At 60.5% G+C, this 21142-nt stretch overlaps 1 protein-coding gene across 10 annotated transcripts in view; it reads left to right on the top strand.

The window, feature by feature from the left end:
- Positions 1-21142, top strand: part of MPRIP (myosin phosphatase Rho interacting protein) — a 127971-nt gene that overhangs the window by 94136 nt on the left and 12693 nt on the right. For 7 of the 10 annotated variants that reach the window (XM_082442853.1, XM_082442847.1, XM_082442850.1 and 4 more), the window contains 9 exons: positions 111-252; positions 1081-1185; positions 2693-2749; positions 3791-3859; positions 5998-6087; positions 10110-10219; positions 12544-13102; positions 14652-14768; positions 17355-21104. In XM_082442853.1, the coding sequence (XP_082298979.1) occupies positions 111-252; positions 1081-1185; positions 2693-2749; positions 3791-3859; positions 5998-6087; positions 10110-10219; positions 12544-13102; positions 14652-14768; positions 17355-21104 (4999 nt within the window). The remainder of the gene's footprint in view (positions 1-110; positions 253-1080; positions 1186-2692; positions 2750-3790; positions 3860-5997; positions 6088-10109; positions 10220-12543; positions 13103-14651; positions 14769-17354; positions 21105-21142) is intronic. The other 3 variants (XM_082442856.1, XM_082442848.1, XM_082442852.1) reach the window with 2 other exon arrangements.

Raw genomic sequence — 21142 nt, 5'->3', positions numbered from 1 at the left:
CCAGGCGTGGGGTGTTGGCTGCGGGAGCCCCTCTGAGACTCCGGACCACATCCCCTCGGGCTCTGGGGGACCCTGTCTCCCACTCAGCCGCCTCATGCTCTCTCTTGCAGGAGGTCCCAGGTAATAGAGAAATTTGAGGCCTTGGACATCGAGAAGGCAGAGCACATGGAGACCAACGCGTCAGCCGGGCCCTCGCTGTCAAGTGACACTCGCCAGGGCCGGAGCGAGAAGAGGGCCTTCCCCCGGAAGCGGGTGAGCGTTCGGGCTCCGGGGCGGCAGCGAGGCCGAGCGGGGCGGCGGGGGCAAGGTCAGCACACGGCCCCCACACCCCCCGAGGCCCCACTCACACCTGGACGCTCTTCTGCCCGGTCTCCCGCTCGCATCTCCTGGTTGTCTCTCGGGTCTCTCATCTCCTTCCCCACTGAGTGGACGTCTTGAGGGTGAGGCCTGTCTTCTGCGTCTTCCTCTCGGAGCTCCGTCCGTCTCTGCTGAAAGCTGCTCTCGTGAGCTTTTTTTTGGTCCCAGGTCGTAACCAGAGCCAGTCTCTTCCTCTCTGAGGCAGTCGGGCCGCGAGGCTGAATACTTTCCTTCCTCTCTCTTTCGGGCGGTGGCCACAGCCCCAGTTTCTCTCTGCTCAGTCCCCAAGGTGGATTCCGCTTCTGAAACCCACCTCTCCTGGGCCACCCGCCTCTCGTGGCCCCCCTGAGTCTGCCCTCCGTCTTCCTCCTGTTCTCTCTGGGCTCAGAGGGGCCCTAGTGCTCACTGTGCAGAGCCCAGCGTCTTCTCTCTGTGACCCCACGAGGCCGGGGGAGGACGGGGGCCAGGAGAGCCAGGTGGCTGGTGCGTCTGCAAGAAAAGGCTGCTCTCCCACCAGGGCGGCTCGGCCCCAGCCGCGGGCAGCTGGAGGCGTGGGACTGGGAGTCTGGGCGCAGGTCCTGTTCGCACGGGCAGAGGTGCTGAGGGGGCCCAGACGGCAGAGCGCCCGCTCCTCGTCCAGAACGTGGCCCCGCAGCCCGGCCCTCCCGCGGCTCCGGCTGCCCAGGGGCTGGCTGGCGCTGACGGGGCTGCTCTCTGCCACAGGACCTCCCCAGCGAAGCTCCTCTCCCGGACGCCTCGGCCTCCCCCCTGTCTCCACAGCGAAGAGCCAAGTCACTGGACAGGAGGTCCACGGAGCCCTCCCTGACGGTGAGCCCGGGCGCCCGCGCTCCGAGGCCTGCGGATGCCCTTCCTGCTGCTTCTGCCCCCTGGGCTCTTCGCTGCTGCTGCCTGTGCCTCCGCGCTGGCGTCCCTTCTGTGCACGGGCCCTCACGGCCGTGCGTGGGAAGCAGGTGCCGTGTTTCTGTCCCTTCTCTGGGCTGCGTGGGCATCCTGAGCTCTGAGGTCCCCAGCGGAGGAGGCCATCCGGCCGGAGCAGTGGAATTCTGGCTCCGGGGAATCAGGGCCACAGGACGAACCTCCGTTCTTCTTCTTTTGGGTGTTTGTTTCTGTGACATTTTGGAGTCGGAACCCCCCCCCTCTTGCTGGGCACTTGTCTTGTTCGTGGGGTCACCACGGAGGGAGCCCAGCTTTTGCTCCAGGGCATGGGAGCCGTGGCCATCGGGTGCAGGTAGGGAGTGGTCAGGCGGGTCGAGCGGGACCGTCGCTCCCTCGGAGAGCCCCGAGTGGCAAGCCAGCGTCCCAGGAGTGAGGACAGCTGCTCGTGTGGGCCCTTCTCTGCTTTGTCCTCAGCCTTCCGAGGAGCCTGGGGCTAATGCCGCCCCTCCCAGGCCTGGGGCCCCCAGCGGCAACCTGACTTGGAGCCGTGGGGCCAGGGCGGGGGCTTTCTTGCCTGGAGTCTGGGTTTTGCTCGCTGGTTTGGAGCAGAGGCTCCAGGACACGTGTGGCTCATGGGTGTCCCGCTACGTGGCATGTGTTCTCTTGAACCCTTCTCGGGTCCTTGGAATATAACAAGACGTCACAGCCCCGTTCTGGTCGTGATGGCTGTAGAAGAGCACATGGGCTGAGGGGAGCAGTGGGCCACGTCTCTTTTCACACTGGCCTGCCTGCGCCCCGATGTGTGACACAAGCCAGGCCCAGGGGGCTGCCTGCCTGCGGCCCTCAAGGTGCCCTCAGGCTGCTCCTCAGGCTCTGGCGTACAGGGGCCAGAGGGAACCGCAGGGACAGCGCCCTGTTCAGTGCCTGCGGTCCTGGTTCTGCTGCTTGTAGGGAAACGGAGACTCAGACTCATCTTGGCAGGTCAGTGGCCTGAGGGTCTTGGCAGGCTTGCTGCTGCGTCTTGCTTCACACCGGGCGTGGCCTCTGCGCTCAGTCTTTCTGTGGCCTCTGCGAGAACTTCTCCGCTCTCCTTTCAGCCGTCGCTGCACATCTTCCCTCCACGCGAAATGCCGGGTGCCTCTGTCTGGGCCGTTCTTCTCTGCCTTCCGGGCGGCCCCACTGTGCTGCTCACGGGGTGAGGGGGCCGCGCCTGCTCCCCGTGCCCGGCCTCGCTCTCCTCGAAGACGCGCGTCCAGGGAGCAGCTCTGGCAGCCCCTGCCAGGGCGAAGGGCCACAGGGGCTCCTCTGGCAGGTGGATAAGCCCCTTTCCGGGGCCCCCTCATCTGGGGAAGAGACACCTGCCTTCTCGGTCACCCTTTACCCAGAACCGGGACACTGCTGCTTTCCTCTCAGCTGTTCTTTTTTCTTCCTTCCTTAGCCCGACCTGCTGAACTTCAAGAAAGGCTGGCTGACCAGGCAGTATGAGGATGGCCAGGTGAGTGGCCAGAGCTGCTGTGGTCCCTGAGGCGCCGGGGAGCAGGCGTGAGGTTCAGCTGGCCTCGTCCCTGCGGGTGTGTGAGCGCCAGCCCTGTCCCCCGCCTCCAGCACACCCCCTCGTCTTGGGAACCAGGGTCGTGGCCGAGACCGCGTCTCCTCAGAACTGGGGGTGCAGTGGGGTGTGGAGGCCGCCGGCCTGCCCACTGCCAGCGCAGGGACTGTTCTCCTGCTCCCGACGGGGTCTCAGCATCAGGCCTGGGGACATGCTACAGCACTGGCTCCCCACCTGGTGACCTTTCCCAGAAGTTTCCTGAGAGCCCAGGCTTCCCCAGGACAGAAGGGCCTTCCGGTTGTGGGGTGGCAGCCAGTGGCCAGGGTGCAGCCGCAGCCCTGCGGGGAGCAGTGGACTTGAGCAGGAAGATCGAGCCATTCGTGGCTGCTGGGGTGGAGGCCAGGCCTCCCAGGAGGCAGGAAGAGGAGCCTGCGGGTCCCACCGAGAGGCCCGTAGATTCCCCTCCCTGCTTCCTGAGCGACCGTGTCCGAATGCCCTCTTCTTCTCTCTCTTCCACATCAATCCCCTCGGCCCTGCCTGGAGACTCGAGCCCCTCCTTGCTCCTCACGGTGAAGATTTGGGAGTCCGGCTGGTTGGGTTGCTCCTGCCGGCGGCAGGTGGGCGCCCCTCTGGTTAGCCAGGGGGTGGCCATGGCTTGCAGGTGGCCTCCTTTTGGCTCTGGGGGCCCAGCCGCCATCTGCAGCCTCTGGAGCTGCAGCCCCGCTCAGCAGCCACGCCTCTGCGGGCAGAGCACAGGCAGCCCGGGGCCCACGGCAGCTGTCCGCACCGCCTTGTCGCCGGGGAGAGGTTGTGCGCACGTGGCTGCCCATGGCCCGAGCGGAGTCCTGTGTGCGTCTGCCCCCAGCGGGAGGGGCCACCTGCCCTCTGCGTTACCTGTACCCATTGAGGTGCCCCAGGACCCTGGCTGTGGGGTACCTCAGAGCGGGAAGTGTGCGAGTTGAGTCTTGGTTTTCCCTTCTCTTTCAGTGGAAGAAACACTGGTTTGTCCTTGCTGATCAAAGCCTGAGGTTCTACAGGGACTCGGTGGCTGAGGAGGTGAGTGTCTCAGCTCCGTTCCTCTGTAGGGACAGGGGAGGTCCAGGTGGCACTGCTGTTCCTGGGCCCAAGTCCCCTTCGGGTGGACGGGTGGCCCAGTCCAGATCTGCAGAGGAGTCTGACGTTCCCGGAGCTGGTTCCTGCTGGAGAGTGGGCTCTCCAGGCCCTGCTTTCGGCACCCGGGTACGGGGGTTTCAGTGGCTTCTCTTGTCTCTGTTCTTTGAAGAACACTGAAAGACGTCTTGTTTGAAAACTCAGGATGAGCAGTTTTGTGCTTTCTAGACGGAGATTTTGTGGTGAATTGAGTCTTTAAAGAACTGAACTAAATCTTGTCCCTTGTTTTCTGGACAAGGATGGGATGTGGCAGGTGAACTTGGCCAGCCTGGTTGAGAGTCCTGATTCCACGGTCGAACACCAAACAGAAGGGGCTTTGTTTTTCTTCACCTACAAAAAAATCATCTATTTTGAGCAATTTGGCAGTCTGTTTCTGCACCTTTTCCCTTGCATTCCACTCCAGAAATCCTTCAGATGTACTCCCACATGTGAAGAAAGAGATGTGTTCCGTGTTAGTGGTTCCTGCACTTCTATAACAGCATGAGATCTGAAAGAACCTAAATGTCTAACACTAGGGGCTGGTTATATACCCTGACACTAAGTTCTGTCTGGACTGCAGTGGAAAGACGTTAGTGACACAAGGGCTAATGCAGAGCAGTGTGGGTGGTGGGTCTCTGGGGGAGCCTGGAGTCAGGGACCACAGGAGCATGGGTGTTTGGCTGTTCTCAGAGTGTGGTGTGTGGACCCCTGGAGACCCGTTCAGGGATTCTTCTATAACAAAAATAGTGTCATAAAACTATGATGCCATTTACTTTTTCCGTTGTGTTGGCCTTTGCGCTGACGGCGCAGGTGGCTGGCCACCATGCATCCTTCACTGCCACACGCTGCGACGTTGCAGAAAGGGCCTTAACAGAACGGGAAAGGTACTGATTTTATCAAGTCCCAAACCTTGAATACCCACTTCGGTGATGTTCTGTGACGTGAAACGGGAGGTTGGCAAAGGTTGCTTCTGCTGCTTGCCCAGGTATGACGGCCGTCCCGTGGGGAGCCCTCGCCTGCTGTCTGCACTGCCTGCCCCGCCAGCCGCCTCTCCTCGTGGCCCACCGTCTCTGCGTGAATGTACGACGCACAAATGCTCACTCGGTTTGGGTGTTCGGCAGACGTTTTCTTAAAAATGAACCAAGTGAGCCTCTTCCTTCAAGGAAAACGACTGACAGAATTGTTTCCAGTGATTCAGTTTGAGCTTCCAAGCAAAACTGGAACTTTGGAAAACTTGCGTTCACCATCACTAACTTGACAGTCTCCCCCAAGCTTACAGACTCTCCTGACTGAACAGGTGGTGATAATAACCAAAGCAGTGTTTGCTCCTGTACAAGGAAACTCAGTATCTGGGGGCTCTTCCCGAGGACGAGACAGTGTCACCAGATCACGTGTGGGTGAAAGACCCCCTCAAGGAGCAGGGTGTAGAACCATGGGTTCTAATGCAGCAGAGGACAGAAAGCATCCCCTTCGCAGGTCACCTTCAAGAAACTACCACTTGTCAAAGGAGAACAGCCACAACTGTCTATTTGAAAAGACTGTTAAAATTCACTTCCCTTTTCCAACCCCGTATCTGTGTGAGGCCAGACCGTCTTCATATGCTTCAACCAAAAACATGTCAACAAACAGACTTGAGTGCAGAGATGGGTGTGAGAACCCAGCTGTCCTCGGAAGTTAAGCATTAAAGAGAGTTGCAAAAACCTCTTGCTGGTTTTTTAAAATGATACTTTTTATTAAAAAATGAAATGGGTTTGTGTACTTTAATGCATAAATTTTTTTTTCAATTTTTTTTCTAATTTCTAATATGGCAAATATCATCAGTAGATACAACCCACATAAACAAAAGCTCTTTGGCACCCTCAATTTTTAAGAGTGTAAAGGAGGTTTGAGAACCACGGGCATGGGATGTCTTTGGCAGGATGTGTGGAAAATGGTGGTGTGGGTGCTTCTAGGTGGTGTGGGGTAGGCAGCGCCCTGCCTGTGAGCGTACGTACAGCTCACGGGGCACTGGCCTTTACTTTCTAAATCTCTCATTTTCTCCACAGGCGGCCGACTTGGATGGGGAGATCGACTTGTCTACATGTTACGATGTCACGGAGTACCCAGTGCAGAGAAACTATGGCTTCCAGATCCATGTGAGCCGGGTGGGGTTTGCAGGCAGGCTGAGTGCGAGGGTGGGGCCGTGGGCCTGACCGGCTGGCGCCTCATCCTGTCCCTTCCTCTGTCCTGGAGCTCCTCACCCCACCTGCAGTCTGTGGTCTCAGCAAAAATGAAGACATTAGCATCTTTCTCTCAAGGCTGTCTAAAAGCCTTTCTTTACTGAAGGTTCTTTCTTTTTCTCCCATTTTTTAAACGCTGGAGTTCGGGCCAGTTGGAAGGATATGGGATGTGGGAAGTTAGAGTGAAAGTGTTCAGTTCTTAACTCTCAGGGTGCTGGGTTTTTTTTATGCACTTGCTCTGTCCTTCATTCATCCACTTACCCACTCACTGGACTCCTTTCTCCCCACAATCTTGTGAAGGACTCCAACGAGCAAGGCATTCCCCGTTCTCAAAAAAATAATCTGATTGGACAGATGAAACAGTCCTCACTGGCCATTTCATCAGAGCTCGGGGTTCAAGGGCTGCTCAGAGGTAGCCGGGCTCGTGGTGAGGGCACCGGCCCCTGGCTACTGTGTCTGCCCTCACTCTGATGCGACCTGTAAGGTGCCCCAGACCACCCTCACATTTGATAATTTGCCAGAAGGACGCACAGAACACAGGAAAACACCGTACTTAGGATTGTAGATTTATTTTAGCAGAGGGATACAGATTGGTACCAGCCCGAGGAAGCAACGTGTGGCGAATTGGACTGAACAGGAGGGCCCTAAACGAAGCTCTCATGTCCTTGGGGACGTGTTTCCCTCTTGGCGCTGACGTGTGATGACACACAGAGCTTCCAACATGGGAAGCTCGCCCAAGCTTCAGGCCTGGTGCCAGGCCCAAGCCTCTGTGTCCAGAGTTTTTACAGAGGCTTCATAACTGATCAACTGAACTGTTGTCCACATGGTCAAATGCAAGTGCCAGCCCCCTCTCCCCCAGAGCCTGGCTGATGTCACATGGCCAGAGCCCCAGCCCTTCACTCCATGGCTGGTCTTTCTGGTCTGGCCAGCCCCACTGTGCATCACAAGGGCACAGGGCAAAGGCCAGACCTCTCTTTGGGGAAAGCTAATTCTTCCCCCATGAGAGCCTTAGGCGTGCGGTAGGAACCAAGTGGCCTGATAGCTGTCACACTGGGGTTCCCCGGCTGGGACTCCTGCAGCGTCGCCTTCTGGCGTTTGGGCCCAGAGACTCAGCTGTATCTCTGGATTCAGCCTAGATGCAGCATGTGGCAATGACTAATATTAACCAAACTCAGAGGAGTGAGTTCAGATCTGAAGGCCAATGAATTGATTAAAAGGAAAACTCCAGCCCCCAGTCCACCAGGCTGTAGGGCATCTGTGGGGGCACCAAGTCATAGCTGAAGGTGGCGCCGATCTGATGGCCCGTGATGCCCTTCTGCCCCTCGTCCCTTTAGGAGGAAAAGACATGCTCAGCGAGCTAGACCTCTAGCCTCCTCTCTGCGGACAGATTTGGGGATGGTGCCAAGTTCTGGCATTGTGGGCCGCACGCTGATCTCCCCCCCCACCTCCCCATCTTTTTTTTTTTTTTTTAATTTATTTTTGGTTGCGTTGCTGTGCCTGGACTTTCTCTAGTTGCAGTAAGCGGGCTTCTCATGGCAGTGGCTTTTCTTGTTGCGGAGCACGGGCTCTAGGCGCGCGGGCTTCAGTAGTTGTGGCTCGCGGGCTCTAGAGCGCAGGCTTAGTAGTTGCGGCGCACGGGCTTAGTTGCTCCGCGGCATGTGGGATCTTGCCGGACCAGGGCTTGAACCCGTGTTCCCTGCATTGGCAGGCGGGTTTCTAACCACTGCGCCACCAGGGAAGCCCCTCACCTCCCCATCTTGAAGGGCAGCTTCTCTGTGCAGGGCATCCTGGGGGCATGAGTCCACTCCCATCACTGAGCAGTTACATCATCATGTTCTAGGGTCACTTTCTGTGCAGTGAGGCCGTGACCTGGGACTCTCCTGGTCACAGATGGGGCGTTTCTGAGTCACCTGTGCTCCCTGGCTGATGTCGTCCACCAGCCTGACCCCTCGTCACTTTACCCTGGGTGGGGGGCAGTGAGCTTATGAGTTCTGGGGCTTTCTCATGAGCCCTGTGGACTGGGAGTTCTAAGTTGGGAGAGATGGAGCCCAGCACGGGAGGCCGGCTTCCTGGAGGGACTCGGCCTGGGTCACTAGGGAGCTTTAGGATCTTGAGGGACAAAGCTGTCACTGGCCTGGCCACCAGACCTGGTGGCACCTACCAGGGGGCTGAGTGTAGAAGCCGGTGGGGTGGTATGGGGGAGCCCTGAGTGCTGAGTTGAGAGTCAGCCTTGCCCTGAGTTGTGGAAAGCGCCGGAACGTGGAAGCAGCTGAGCGTCTGTGAGATGCATCTGGTGGGGCAGCAGGGGCGGGAGGCCAGGTGTCTGGCAAGTGCGGGGCGCCCGGGAGAGGGAGGGGCAGGGTCGAGGGCTGGAGACCCAGAGCGCGGCGAGCCGTGTGCGGGACTTGGTGGAGCCTGCAGGGTCCTGGCCCGTGGTGCATTTGAGGCCGAGATGGGCCCTCTGAGACCGGTAGACAAGCAGCCAGTGTGTGGGCCTGGGGCCGGGAGAGAGCTCGTGGCAGGTGAGAGCTGAGGTTGTGGGAGAAGGTGGCCAAGGTCACACTCCATAAATGGCACACCGGGAGCAGGAGGCGGCCACGGGGCCAGCACCTCAGGGAGCCCGGAGGCCACGCCCCCACCATCGGCCTGCGCTGGGGGGAACCGGAGGGGGAGAGGAGTGGAGACGTGGGTGGTGGGCTGTCGTCTAGATGGGGCGTCAGGCGGGGTCTGGGGTGGGCCGAGGTCACCCCGGGCTGTGCTGTGCTCTGCTCTGCAGCGCCCTGATGCCCTCTTGGTTTCGGCCCCTGGCCGTGCCAGCTCCCGTCCCAAACTCGTCTTGCTAATGGTGTCTTCCCATCAGCTGTTTTGCTGACGTCTCGTGGGTCCGTCTGTGAGTAGCCTGAGCAGCCTGAGGAGTTCTGACCCCCTCACTTCTGTAAGGCAGGAGCCCCTGGGCTCAGAGGCAGCGGAGAGGACTCCGTGCAGCCACCGCCCGCGTCCCCACCCTCCTCAGCTCTGCTGAGCCGGTGGGCCGCTCAGGGCCACTCGTTACCCGCTGCCCGTGCCGCCCCTCCTGTGATGTCCTTCCTCTTGACTGGCATCCCACCAACGCACCCAAGTTGGGGGGGGTGGTCCAGGGATTGTCCTTGAGGTGCCCCCCGCAAGCCTGTCCGTGCTGCACTGTGCACGCCACCTCCTCCTCCTCTCCGAAGCCCCCTCTCATCACCTGAACGACCAGCCCGGCCACCCAGCAGGTCTCCCTGCCCCTCCTCAGCCCAACAGACACGGCCCCCATCGGGCCCCAGCCACTGCTGAGCCTCGTGCCTGCCACTGCTGCCCCCGGTCACCCTGTGAGCCTGTTGTGCGTGGTTGCACGCCCCAGGCCCACGCCCTCCACCTGGGCCACGCACCCCTTCCCCATCCACCTGCCCACCCTCCCTAGCGCCCCCATGCCCTGGCCCCTTCCCACTGCTCCCCGCACGCATGTTCTTCCTTCCAGTCTGTGAGCTCCTTAAAGAACAGGGAGTGTCAGTAAAGGCCTGCTGGGTGCCCTTTTTTTTTTTTTTTTTTTTTACATTTTCAATCTTTGAAAACCTTTAATAATGTACATGTTCTCTAAGGCTGGCCCTCTTGCTCCCTCAACTCTTTCTGGCTTGAAGGCCTCATCCTGGTGCCCACATTATGTTAGAGAAGGCATTAGTTGGGAGCACGCATCAGCTGCAGTTGGGGAAAAACTGGCCCGGGTTAGCCACTGCCATGACAGTGTTCGCGGCTTTGCTCTCTCCTTTGCTCTCTCCTTTGCCCTCCAGCTCTGTTCATCCCGAGTGGGGCACATACCACACTCCTGGGACAGCCACCTGGCCGCCGGCCTCCCTGCGGGGGCCTTTTTCAGGCGTGGGGAGGTGCCGGTCACTGCTAACTCCTCGTCTTCCGTTTAGACAAAGGAGGGCGCCTTCACCCTCTCCGCTATGACGTCTGGAATCCGGCGGAATTGGATCCAGACCATCATGAAGCACGTCCACCCGATCTCTGCCCCAGACGTGACAAGGTGAGCCGGGAGGGTGCCCGGGGGGCCCAGCACAGCCTTCCCCGTCCTTCAGTCCACTGCCCACTCGCTCTCCACTTGGCCTCCTGGGCTTTCTGCCTCAGGTTACCCTTTCCCCTCAGGCCTGGCCAGCGGGAGAAGCTCCCCAGGGCCCGGGCACTGAGCCACGGCTGGGTGAGGGCGGCTCCGGATGCCGCATTCACAGGCCACCTTAGCATTGCCTTTTTTTGATCCTTCTTCCTCACTCCTGAATCTGTTGGATTTTTGTGCAGCTGTGACAAAGCTCTCTTTGCAACTCTTGGTGCTGGAGGCCAAGTTGGGAAACTGTTCCCCGTGTCAACATCCATGCTTCATAAACCTCGTGATTCGCCCCACGCCTTCCTCCTCCTGCCCTGATGGTTAGAAACCCGAAGTTTTCATTTTACAAAAAGCAGAGAAGCTCCCTGTGTGTGGCTGGTGCTGTGACGTCGAGAACTCTGCCCCCCTGACCCTCATGGCTTCGGCACCTTCGCCGGTTCTGAGAGCCTCTTGCTTGGCGATTTTCGGTCCGGTCGTTTAAATGTTTCTTGAGTGACTCTCTCGTGTTGGAGGCTGCGCCCAGGGGGCGACCCTGGTGCCCACGGAGCGCTCCTTGGCCTAGGGTGGCCTCACACCTTGGTCAAGTCCTGGCCTCCTTGCTAGTGACCTGCACCTCTTTGAACAAGAAGGCAGGAAGGGACCCTAAATGGAGGACTCTTCTCTCTAGTCCTTCCGTCCTGTGTTGTCTGTTCGATTGTTTGTTCATTCCTTCATTTACTGCACGAACAGAATACTTGGTTGTTCCTGAGTCTCTACGACCAGGAGCAGAGACCAAAGCTCTTTCCGGGCACTTCGAGGAGGCCGCGTGCGGTGGGTCGGGGCCCGGCTGGGGTTCGTCAGCCTTGGGGTGTCGCAGGTGTGTGGCTCTGGCCTCAGAAAGGGCAGGAAGGATGCGCTCAGGCAACACATGGCTTGGGAGAGGCGCCTGCCCTCCTTGTTGGGGCCGCGGCCCACGGGGACAGCGTCCTCCTGACGAGCAGTGTACTCCAGGGTCAGCCGCCTCACAGCCGGGGTGCTTGCCTCACCCAGTTTGTTCTGTGTGGGCTTTTATACTTGGAGGAAAAGATGGATTTTTTTAGTGCAACAAGGCCACGTCCCAGGAAAGTTATTGGAAGCGGGTACAGACGTCAGAAGTGTGGGTTCGAGCTGCACGCCGCGGCCCCCCCAAGTCTGGTGGGGAGTCGCAGGGGCTTCCTCTCCTGGGGATAGTGGCGGGCCCAGCTTGTTATGTCATCCTAATGGCTTATGCAGTCGGAGGCCTGGGCCAGCTCTCAGTTCAGTGGCGTTATTGAAAAGGTCCGTTCTGGAGAAGCTGTGTGCAAGCGTGTGGTCTTGGCCTGGACGCTCCCGGGGCCGCCTCCCGGGACGGGGAGGAGGCCTCTTCTGCAGGCTCCCTTCTCTTTGGCCGCCATTGAAGCCCAGGTGCTCCCGGAGCCCCCGGGGCCCAGCCCTCGCCGCACTGGGGGGCTTCCCACCCCGTGCTGAGGGCTTGGGCCAGGGTCGCAGGCTCTGCCCTTGGAGCCCAGAGACCTCTGCCTCGGACAGCCACGACCAGTGCCCTGCAGCACCCTGCCCGGGGACCTCCACTGTGGGGCAGGTGGGGGGAGGCGCATCCGGCTGCCGGGGTGGCGGAGGTGCCCTCGAGTGTCCTGCTTCCTGCTCACCTCTGCCCCGGGTGGGCCGCCAAGTCCTCTCAAGTCCTGTCCAGTGAGCCCCTGCCTGGTGCCGGCTCATGGGCGCCGCCTGGGCCATCGAGCTCACGGGCCCACAGGTGGTCCCAGGGCCATCACTCTGATCCGTCTGTCACGCCAGCCACCCAGAGTGGTTTTTTAAAACACAGACTTGACCGTGTTACTTACCTGCTTATTAAAAACCCATGAGCCTTTTGAGGGAAGCGGTTGTTGGTCTCGCTTGTTCCGTCACCGCCGGCCCAGTGCCTGGGTGCCGTGGGGTCTACCTCCCACGTGGCCTTGTGTGCGTGTGGCCGTGCCCGGCGCAGCCTGACGGGGCTCTCGGCCCCCCACTGTCATCCTGCGGGAAACCTCTGGGCCGTTGTCTGCGGCTCTTTTTCTGCCGTCACCACTCGGTGCCACTTGGGGTTCCCTCCACAGGCGTGTCAGTGGGTGAAGGCAGAGTCTCCCCCTTCCCTGCGGGAGCCACAGCCTCATAGAAAAAGGCGTGTGGTGATAGCAGGGGGCTGGGCCCTGCCGCCGGGAGCCCCGCCTGACCAGCTGTCTCCCCCGCCCCAGCTCGCTGCCGCAGGGCAAAGACCGGAGCAGCTCCCCCTCGGAGACGAGGCTGCGGGAGAAGCAGGACGGGGAGCCCGGGGAGCCAGACCCCGAGCAGAAGCGGAGCCGGGCCCGTGAGCGCAGGCGGGAGGGCCGCTCCAAGACCTTCGACTGGGCCGAGTTCCGCCCCATCCAGCAGGCCCTGGCCCAGGAGAGAGCCGGTGCCCCGGGGCCTGCCACCCCCCGGCCCGAGGCGGAGCCCGGCGAGCTGGAGAGGGAGCGTGCGCGGCGGCGGGAGGAACGGCGCAAGCGCTTTGGGGCGGTGGACGCGGCCGACGGGCCCAGCATCGACGACACGGCCCTGCGCATGGAGGTCGACCGGGGCCCGGGGCCGCCCGCGACCGCCGACCTCAGGACCCAGAACGTGCACGTGGAGATCGAGCAGCGGTGGCATCAGGTGGAGACCACCCCCCTCCGGGAGGAGAAGCAAGTGCCCATCGCCCCCCTGCACTTGTCCTCCTCCGAGGATGGAAGCGACCGACTGTCCACTCCCGAGCTGACCTCTGTGCTGGAGAAGGAGGTAATGGCCGGGCGACGCAGGCGGGGCAGCTCCGTGCCACCACCTTTCCCGGCACCCAGGGGCTTGCAGGCCCTCAGGCAGACAGACACGCGACAGCCCCCCTCCCCCCTCCCCGCCGAGTGCAGTGCAGGCCTGAGGCATGCTGGGGTGGGGGGTGGCAGGGAGGGCACCGGGCCCTTCCGGAGACCAGAGGAGTGGCGCTGACATTGAGAGCCAGAGGTGCCAGAGATGAGGCGGGTGGGCTGCAGGCCAGGTGGGGGCCTCGTCTGCCCTGCTTCAGCCACGCACTAGAGGCTTTGGGTGGAAGAGGCACGTGAACAGAGTTAGCTTTCCGTCTGCACTAGGCAGCCCTGCGACCCTCAGGGAGACCTGACGGGTGCCGGGCAGGCAGCAGGAGGCGGAGCTCGTTCTAGGTACTGGCGGGGCAGGATGGGCCTGGCTGGTGAGCCTGGCATGAGCCTCCTCCAGATACAGAGGTGGATGAGCCGGTCCCTGCATTTGTAACGTGACATTTTCCTTCATGAGGAAAGTACCCAGAAATCAAGTCTGCAAAAGCTGGGCCGTGGATTTGTAAGTCTGAACAGAGGTTCCACGGCCAAGGAGGTGGAGTTACACCTGCCTTTCAGGAGTTCTCAAGGATGCGATTCACGTGTGCGCTTGACTTCAGTGGCTAATAACTAAATCACAGATTGGCCACTTTGGCCTGCCTTCACTTCTCATCCTCTTATTTGGTTAGATTCACGAGGCTGACGTTTATCACTAACATCAACACTTGGATTTTTTTCCATTTTCTACGCCTATTAATACAGTAATAGAGGCAAGATGGAGGAAAGTAACAGTTCAAACTCACGTTGCTCTAAACAGCCAAAACGGGCCTGCAAGTCAGCAGGCCACACACTGGACCCTGAGTTTGTTTCAGACACCAAGGTCCCCATTGCCGGTCAGCACAGTCTGCTGCACACCCAGCTCTCCCTGCTTACCACGGCCCAGCAGCTGGGGGCACGTAGGTAACGTTCCGGAAAGGGGCAGATGGGTGACGGCTGGATTCACAGCCATTGACAGCAAGAGTGTGAAGCAGCTCAATTCTTGAGGAGCCCTTCTCACAAACAGAATGTTATATGGAATCCATCGTATCCAACTGGTCAAACAGGGTTTCCCCAGAAGCCAAGGTAGATAGAGCCTGGCGCGAGGACTGCCCTGGGGCAGCACGGGCGTGTTTGGCCACGCTGAGGACACCCAAAGGACCCAGTGGGCAGTCTTCCCTCTGACAGGGGCACAAAGTCCTCATTTCCTGGTGGGGTCTACGCCTGGTGGATCCTCAAGCAGGTGTGGAGCTTATGTGGGTGCCCAGGTCGATTCACAGCTTGAGCTGGAACCTTGGTTGAAGACCCAACGAGCACATCCACCCAGGTGTGGCCGCCGGCAAGGCCCTCGGAGGCGCCCCTGAGCTCCAGCCCAGCTGGAATCGGGCACAGCACCAGGCGCCTGTGCTGCGCTGCCGCTCCAGTACCGCCATTTTGCTTAAAAACGTGTGTCTTTTTGCCAACAGTTGGAGCAGAGCCAGAAGGAGGCCTCAGACCTTCTAGAGCAGAACCGGCTGCTGCAGGACCAGCTGAGGGTGGCTCTGGGCCGGGAGCAGAGCGCCCGGGAGGGCTATGTGCTGCAGGTAGGGCTGAGGGGCCGCCACGGCCCTCCAGGCGCCCTCGGGCTTCAGTGTGCAGGACCCAGGCAGGCTAGGAACGTGCAAAACCGAGCGCCAGGCCTCTGGACTCCTGTGCCACTGGAGCGGGCTCCCTGGGCCATGGGCTGCCTGGGTCTCCTCCTTGTGCAACAAGTTGGAGGATCTGCCTGAGCCCTCTACGTCGAAGGGTGTTTTAGATGTTTTCAATAGTAGTCGTTCTCTTTGGCTCCCAGCGAGTCCAGTATATGTTTATTATCAATATCACATGTTTGCGTGTTGTTTCTTTTTTACAATGGCAGCATTAGTCCCATTTTACAAATTTAAGAACTTGAGTAACAGCCACATGCCTCCTTATGACCAAGCGCATGGCAGAGCTAGAACTGGTTCCCTGCCCCTGACCGTGTCTGTACCACACCTACAGGGCAGCCTGGGACTGTCACCACTAGCCTAATGGCCCCACTTCTTACTTCCTGCCTAGGCTGAAGTTTGAGGGGGAAACATGGCCGCCCAGCCCTGAGCCAACCTGCCCAGTGGCGTGGAGGGGAGGGAGGGCAGCAGTCTTGAGTACTGAGCTGAGAGGCCAAACCTAGCGTCTCCCTGCAGAGGCCTCTGTGCCAGAGTGCCGCGCCCCAGGCAGCCGCGGGCATGCCACAGGCATCTTGCCAGGCAGGAGGTCACCTGGATGGAGCAGGCCGGTGTGAGCCAACTCTTCTGCAGCGTTTCAGGCCCTGCTCTAGTTCTGGGGTATAAAACAACACTCTCCTGCCCTCTCAGCCAGTGTGCAGTGGGGAGAGGTGATTGACAGATGAGTGCCAGGGGAAAGCAAGGCAGGGCGATGGGACGGAGCACTCGAGCTCTTGGCCAAGGCTGAAGGCACAGCATTCGAGTCAGGGTCCTGCACTGACCAGAACCCGGTGCCCCCTCCCCTGCAGCACCAGCCTCCTTGCCTGTGTAGACCTAGACTTCGTCCCTGAGGGCTCTTCCGACTCTAAAGGACCCAGAATCTCTGTGATAAGTTTTTGCATCAGCATTTCCAGACTGCAGCACACTGGCTTTCTTGGTCCAAGTGGATCTTCTGGGCAGAGTCTGCCCTCCTGCCTCTCTCCATGCCCTTTTTGTGGCACGTTTCTTCTGCCTTCCTTTCCCCCCCAGCTTTGGCCATGACCCTGGGCACCCCGTATCCCCTGGACCCTCCTCCTTAGCCCTTCAACCATAGTTGTCGCCATGCCCAGTTCAGACTCTGAGGTACCGGAACCTGGTGATGGGGGGCACCCCTCTTTCCTGCATGTCTCACTCCGGGGCTTTCTGAGTCATTTGTGCAGACCCCGCAGATTTGGGAAGCATCTTTTTAAACCCTGGTTGGGCCACCATCCTACACGCACTCATTTCACACCAGGTGGTAAAGATCCTGGCAGCAGAGTTTGAACATTGCTACCCTGTCCCGTGTCTGACCCGGACGATTGCATGAGCCCACGCTGAAGCCCGTCTGTCAGCTGACACGTTAACACCTCCCCGCCAGGTCAAAGGACAGTTTACTTTTAACCTCCCTACGTGCTTTGGAAATTCTTATAATCGAAAGTCTGAATGAGCAAGGGGCTTTGGGGTTAAGGGTGAGAAGGGTCAGCAGCTGGGGGTGGGCTCCGCGCTGACGGCCGGGAGGAGGAGCTGGCAGGGCGTGGACGTGGAGTGTCTGACTTACGTAACTGAGTGTCACATCTGTGGCTTCCCCACCAGCACACCTGGAGGGAGCCACAGGCAGGCCAGTGCTTAGGCTGAGCTATTCTCACTCCTTTCACGTTCTTGTTTTTTCCTGCGTTAATTAGTTCTGTCTACTCTGCATGCCTTCTAGTTTGGGGAGTTTTCTTTCGATTGTGTTTTATTTTCTGCATGCTTCACTTTCTTATTTTGAATGCCACAAAGGTTTGTTTGTTTTGTTAACTCTCATATTTTACTCCATGGTTTGCGTTTTCCCCTTCGTTTTGTCTTCTTGCAGGTAGAGATTAGTTCTTCCTGTTACTGTAGAGGACGGGCTCCACCTCCCACAGGAAAATGTTTCGGATGTCACCTCGCTGACATCCGCCAGCGGTGCCTCCCTTCCTTCTCCCCTGTCCCAGAAGGAAGTGGCATCGTCACCGGTCCTGCGCTTTGGCGGGGTTTGTGGTCTGGAGCTGTGTGCCTTTTGTTTTGCAAAACAAACAAACGGACGCTTTGCTCTGCTCCTGCCCGTCCCTCTTGCTGGAGTCTCTTGTCCCTCAGTCTTCATTTTGCTTATCAGTGTGCTCCATTATTCAGTTTTGTTTGGTTTATTTCTCCTAGAAGCTATTCGGTTAGAGCTGTTTTGATGTCAATGTCCATGTTTTCTGTTTACCTGGAAGCAGCTACTTACCAAAAAAAAAAAAAATGAGACGATTTGTTAGTTGTTTTTCTTTTTTTTAAATGAAAAAAAATTGTGCAGAGGATAAAAGGCAGAGCCACCAAGGAGCCTTTCTGTGGTTGACCCTGGCCAGAGGTGTGACACTCAGAACTGGGAGGCCGAGTGTTACTAACCCGTATTTCATCGGTTTTTTTAAGACTGAAGTGGCCACCTCCCCGTCCGGCGCCTGGCAGAGGCTCCACAGAGTCAACCAGGATCTGCACGGCGAGCTGGAGGCCCAGTGCCAGCGCCAGGAGCTCATCACGCGGCAGATCCAGGCCCTGAAGCGCAGCTACGGGGAGGCCAAGGACGCGATCCGGCACCACGAGGCCGAGATCCGGAGCCTCCAGGCGCGGCTTGGCAATGCCGCCGCCGAGCTCACCATCAAGGAGCAGGCGCTGGCCAAGCTCCAGGGCGAGCTGAAGCTGGAGAAGGACAAGGTCCGCGAGCAGCTGGAGGAGCGGCAGCACAGCGAAGCCGCGCTCAGCGCCCAGCTGCGCGCCAGCGAGCGGAAGCTCCAGAGCGCGGAGGCCCTGCTGCTGGGGAGGACGCAGGAGCTGCGGGACCTGCAGAGGCAGCAGGCGCTGCAGCGGGACCGCCAGAAGGAGGTGCAGCGGCTGCAGGAGCGCATCGCCGACCTCAGCCAGCAGCTCAGCGCCAGCGAGCGGGCCCAGAGGCTGATGGAGGAGAAGCTGCAGCGGAACTACGAGCTGCTGCTGGGGAGCTGTGAGCGGGAGAAGCGGGAGCTTCTGCAGAGCCTGAAGGAGGCGGAGGACAGGGCCAGCGCCTTCGAGGACCGGCTGCAGGACCACGAGCAGCAGATGGAGGTCCTGCAGAAGGAGAAGCTGAGCGCCAAGTCCGAGGGCAGCGAGGCAGTGCGCCGGCTGGAGGAGCAGCTGGAGAGGAAGGAGGCCAGCATCCAGAAGCTGGCCGAGCACGTCCAGAGCCTCCGAGACGAGCGGGACCTGATCCGGCAGCGCTTCCAAGAGCTGATGGGCCGCGTCACCTCGTCCGACGGGGACGTGGCTGCGCTGCAGGAGAAGCTGAAGGGGAGGGAGGCCGACTACCAAAGCCTGGAGCACTCCTACAGGAGGGTGGCCAGCCAGCTCCAGGGCGCGCACACGCGGCTCCAGGAGAAGGAGGAGGAGCTGAGGCGCATCCAGGACGCGCACGCGCAGGCGCTCGAGAGGAAAGAGCGGGATCTCCAGGATGTGCTGGTTAAGACGGCTGCCTTGGGGAGCAGCTTAGAGGAAACAGAAGTGAAGCCCCAGGCAAAGGAAGAGAGCGTAAGGCAGTTTGCCAGGGAGTCCTCAGAGGACGCCGAGGAGGCACGGAGCTCCTTGGAAGAAGCCGAGGAGGAGGACGGCGCCGCACGTTCGGGCCCGCAGCTCCAGGCTGCCGGCGCACCTCCGGGGGCTGCCCTGGGGGAGGGGCACAGGGACAGCAGCCCCAGGAGAGAAGAGAGCCCAGTGCCCCCAAGGTCGGAAGCGTCCGACAGGGAGGGGCACCTGCAGAGCACCTCAAAACCCGACCAGGGAGCACCCGGCCTTAAGAGGCAAAGAATCCGGTTCTCCACAATCCAGTGCCAAAAGTACACCCACCCTGACGGGTCTGAGAGGACCTGGGCCAGCAGCACATCCTCTGACACCAGTCAGGACCGCTCGCCCTCGGAGGAAAGCATGTCGTCGGAGGCCACCCCCGGCTCGCTCCCAGCGACCAGCGACTCGGACACCTACCTTTCCATCATCCACTCCCTGGAGACCAAGCTCTACGTCACCGAGGAGAAGCTCAAAGACGTGACGGTGAAGCTGGAGAGCCAGCAGGGCCAGAGCCAGGAGGCCCTGCTGGCTCTGCACCAGCAGTGGGCTGGCACCGAGGCGCAGCTGCGCGAGCAGCTCCGTGCCAGCCTGCTCCAGGTCGCCGCGCTGGCCTCCCAGCTGGAGCAGGAGAGACAGGCGAGGGCGGAGGTGGTTGAGAACCACGTCGAGGAGCTCGGTGACTTCCAGGTGAAAAACAGCGAGGCCCTGGCTTGCCTGGAAAGCTGCCGAGAACAGCTGCGGTCTCTGCCGGGTGACGCAGGGGCGGGGCTCCTGGCCGGCCTGGAGAGCTTGCTGGTCGGCGCCATCCAGGCCCTGTGTCACCAGCCGGCTCCCCCAGGGGAGGCGGGCTTCTTGGAGGAAGAGAAAGCGGCCTCACGGCAGCCAGCACACCTGCCGGAGCCAAGCGAGCAGGAACAGCTCCAGCTTCTTTCTGATCAGATAGCCCTGGAGGCCACGCTGATAGGCCAGATAGCAGACTCGCTGAGGAACACAAGCTCGGATGTCTCGCACGTGCTCCTCGAGGTCTCTCAGTCCGGAAAGTGGCCACTGGAGTCCGAAAGTGCCGTGGCCTGTCCTGGGGCCCCAGTGGATGCCTGGGCCAAGAAGGTGCTGGTGGATGGAGAGTTCTGGAGCCAGGTCGAGTCCCTGAGCCAGCACCTGGAGACGCTGGGCGGAGAGGGAGCCAGTGCCTCAGGAGGTGGGCAGCCGAGCGCCCCGCCAGCCCCGGTCCCCGCCCTGGCCAACGCCACGTGGGTCAGGGCGGAGCTCAGCCTCGCCGTGCATTCGGTGAGGGGGTCCCTCCACCGCAGGCTGCAGAGCATCCAGGAGACCCTCCAGGGCACACAGGCAGCCCTGCAGCAGCACAAGCACATGCTGGGGGAGATCCTAGGGGCCTACCAGACACCCGACTTCGAGAGAGTGATGCTGCAGGTCTCGGAAACCCTCCAGCTTCCAGCAGGTGCCGGAGACGGTGTCCAGGTGTCCTGGACTGGGAGCCCGCCGGAAGAAGTACCGAGTCATCAGGACCCAGCTGGCTCGCCGGCTCTCTGTCGCTTGTCCAGCCAGAGCTCTGGGGCCTTGGTTGCTATTCAGGAAGAGCTCGCCCTGCAGCTTAAAGATAAGGCCAGTCTGTTGGGAGAGATCTCTGCCACTTTAACCTCACTTCTCTCTGTGGAGGCAGTGCGAGACTGTCAGAAGCTTCTCCAGGCATCCCGGCATCTCTCCCGTAGCGCTTGCCTGGGAGGCCTCGGCCAGTATTCTTCCTTATTAGTTCAAGATGCGATTATTCAGGCTCAGGCGTGTTACACAGCCTGCAGGATCCGGCTGGAGTATGAAAAGGAGCTCCGGGGCTACAGGGAGTCCTGGTCGGGCAGTGGGGCCTCCTGTCAGGGGCAGGAGCAAGCAGTGGGGGCCCTGAGGGAGGAGTACGAGGAGCTTCTCCGCAAGCAGAAGAGCGAATACCTGGAGGTGATCGCCGCCATTGAACGGGAGAACGCGGAGCTCAAGACCAAGGTCGCCCAGCTCGACCAGCAGCAGAGGCGTCCGGAAGAGGGGCAGCGTGAGCGCGGCGAGAGCCTGGCTGCCCCACGAGGGTGGTCTGAGGAGCGGGAGGTCAGCTGCACAGGGGAGCGGCCGAGTCAGGCGGAGGGTGCGCCGCAGGCTGTGCGCGGCAGCGCCCTGAGCCGGCTGGATGCCGTGGCCGGGGACAGGCGGGACCTGGAGAGGCAGCCTGTGGGCCAGGTGCAGACCCTGGAGGACGAGTTCCAGCTCAAGATCAGGGAGCTGCAGGCCATCCACGAGGAGGAACTGCGGGCCCTGCAGCAGCACTACTCTCAGACGCTGCGGTGCCTGCAGGAGACCCTGCACCACTACCGGGGGCGGCCCCCTGCCGCCCCACCAGCCCACGGACCCCCGTCCCCCAGCCGGCCAGCTGAGGCGGGGGCCGACTCCGTGATGGGGCTGAAGGAGCGCGTCCAGGAGTTGGAGGCCCAGGTGGACGTCCTGCGGGAAGCGCTGGAGCACAAGGACCTGGCGGGTGGCGCGGCTTCACTGCGGGAAGAGCGCCAGAGGGACTTTGAGAGCCTCAAGGTTTCGAAGCAGAGCGGTCAGGGGGCGTCCAGTGCAGG

The sequence above is a fragment of the Balaenoptera physalus genome (genome assembly GCF_965194825.1).
Source record: "Balaenoptera physalus genome assembly, chromosome: 20".
NCBI lineage: Eukaryota > Metazoa > Chordata > Mammalia > Artiodactyla > Balaenopteridae > Balaenoptera > Balaenoptera physalus.
Note: the sequence above shows the minus strand (reverse complement) of the source record. Positions and strands in the feature narration are given on the sequence as shown.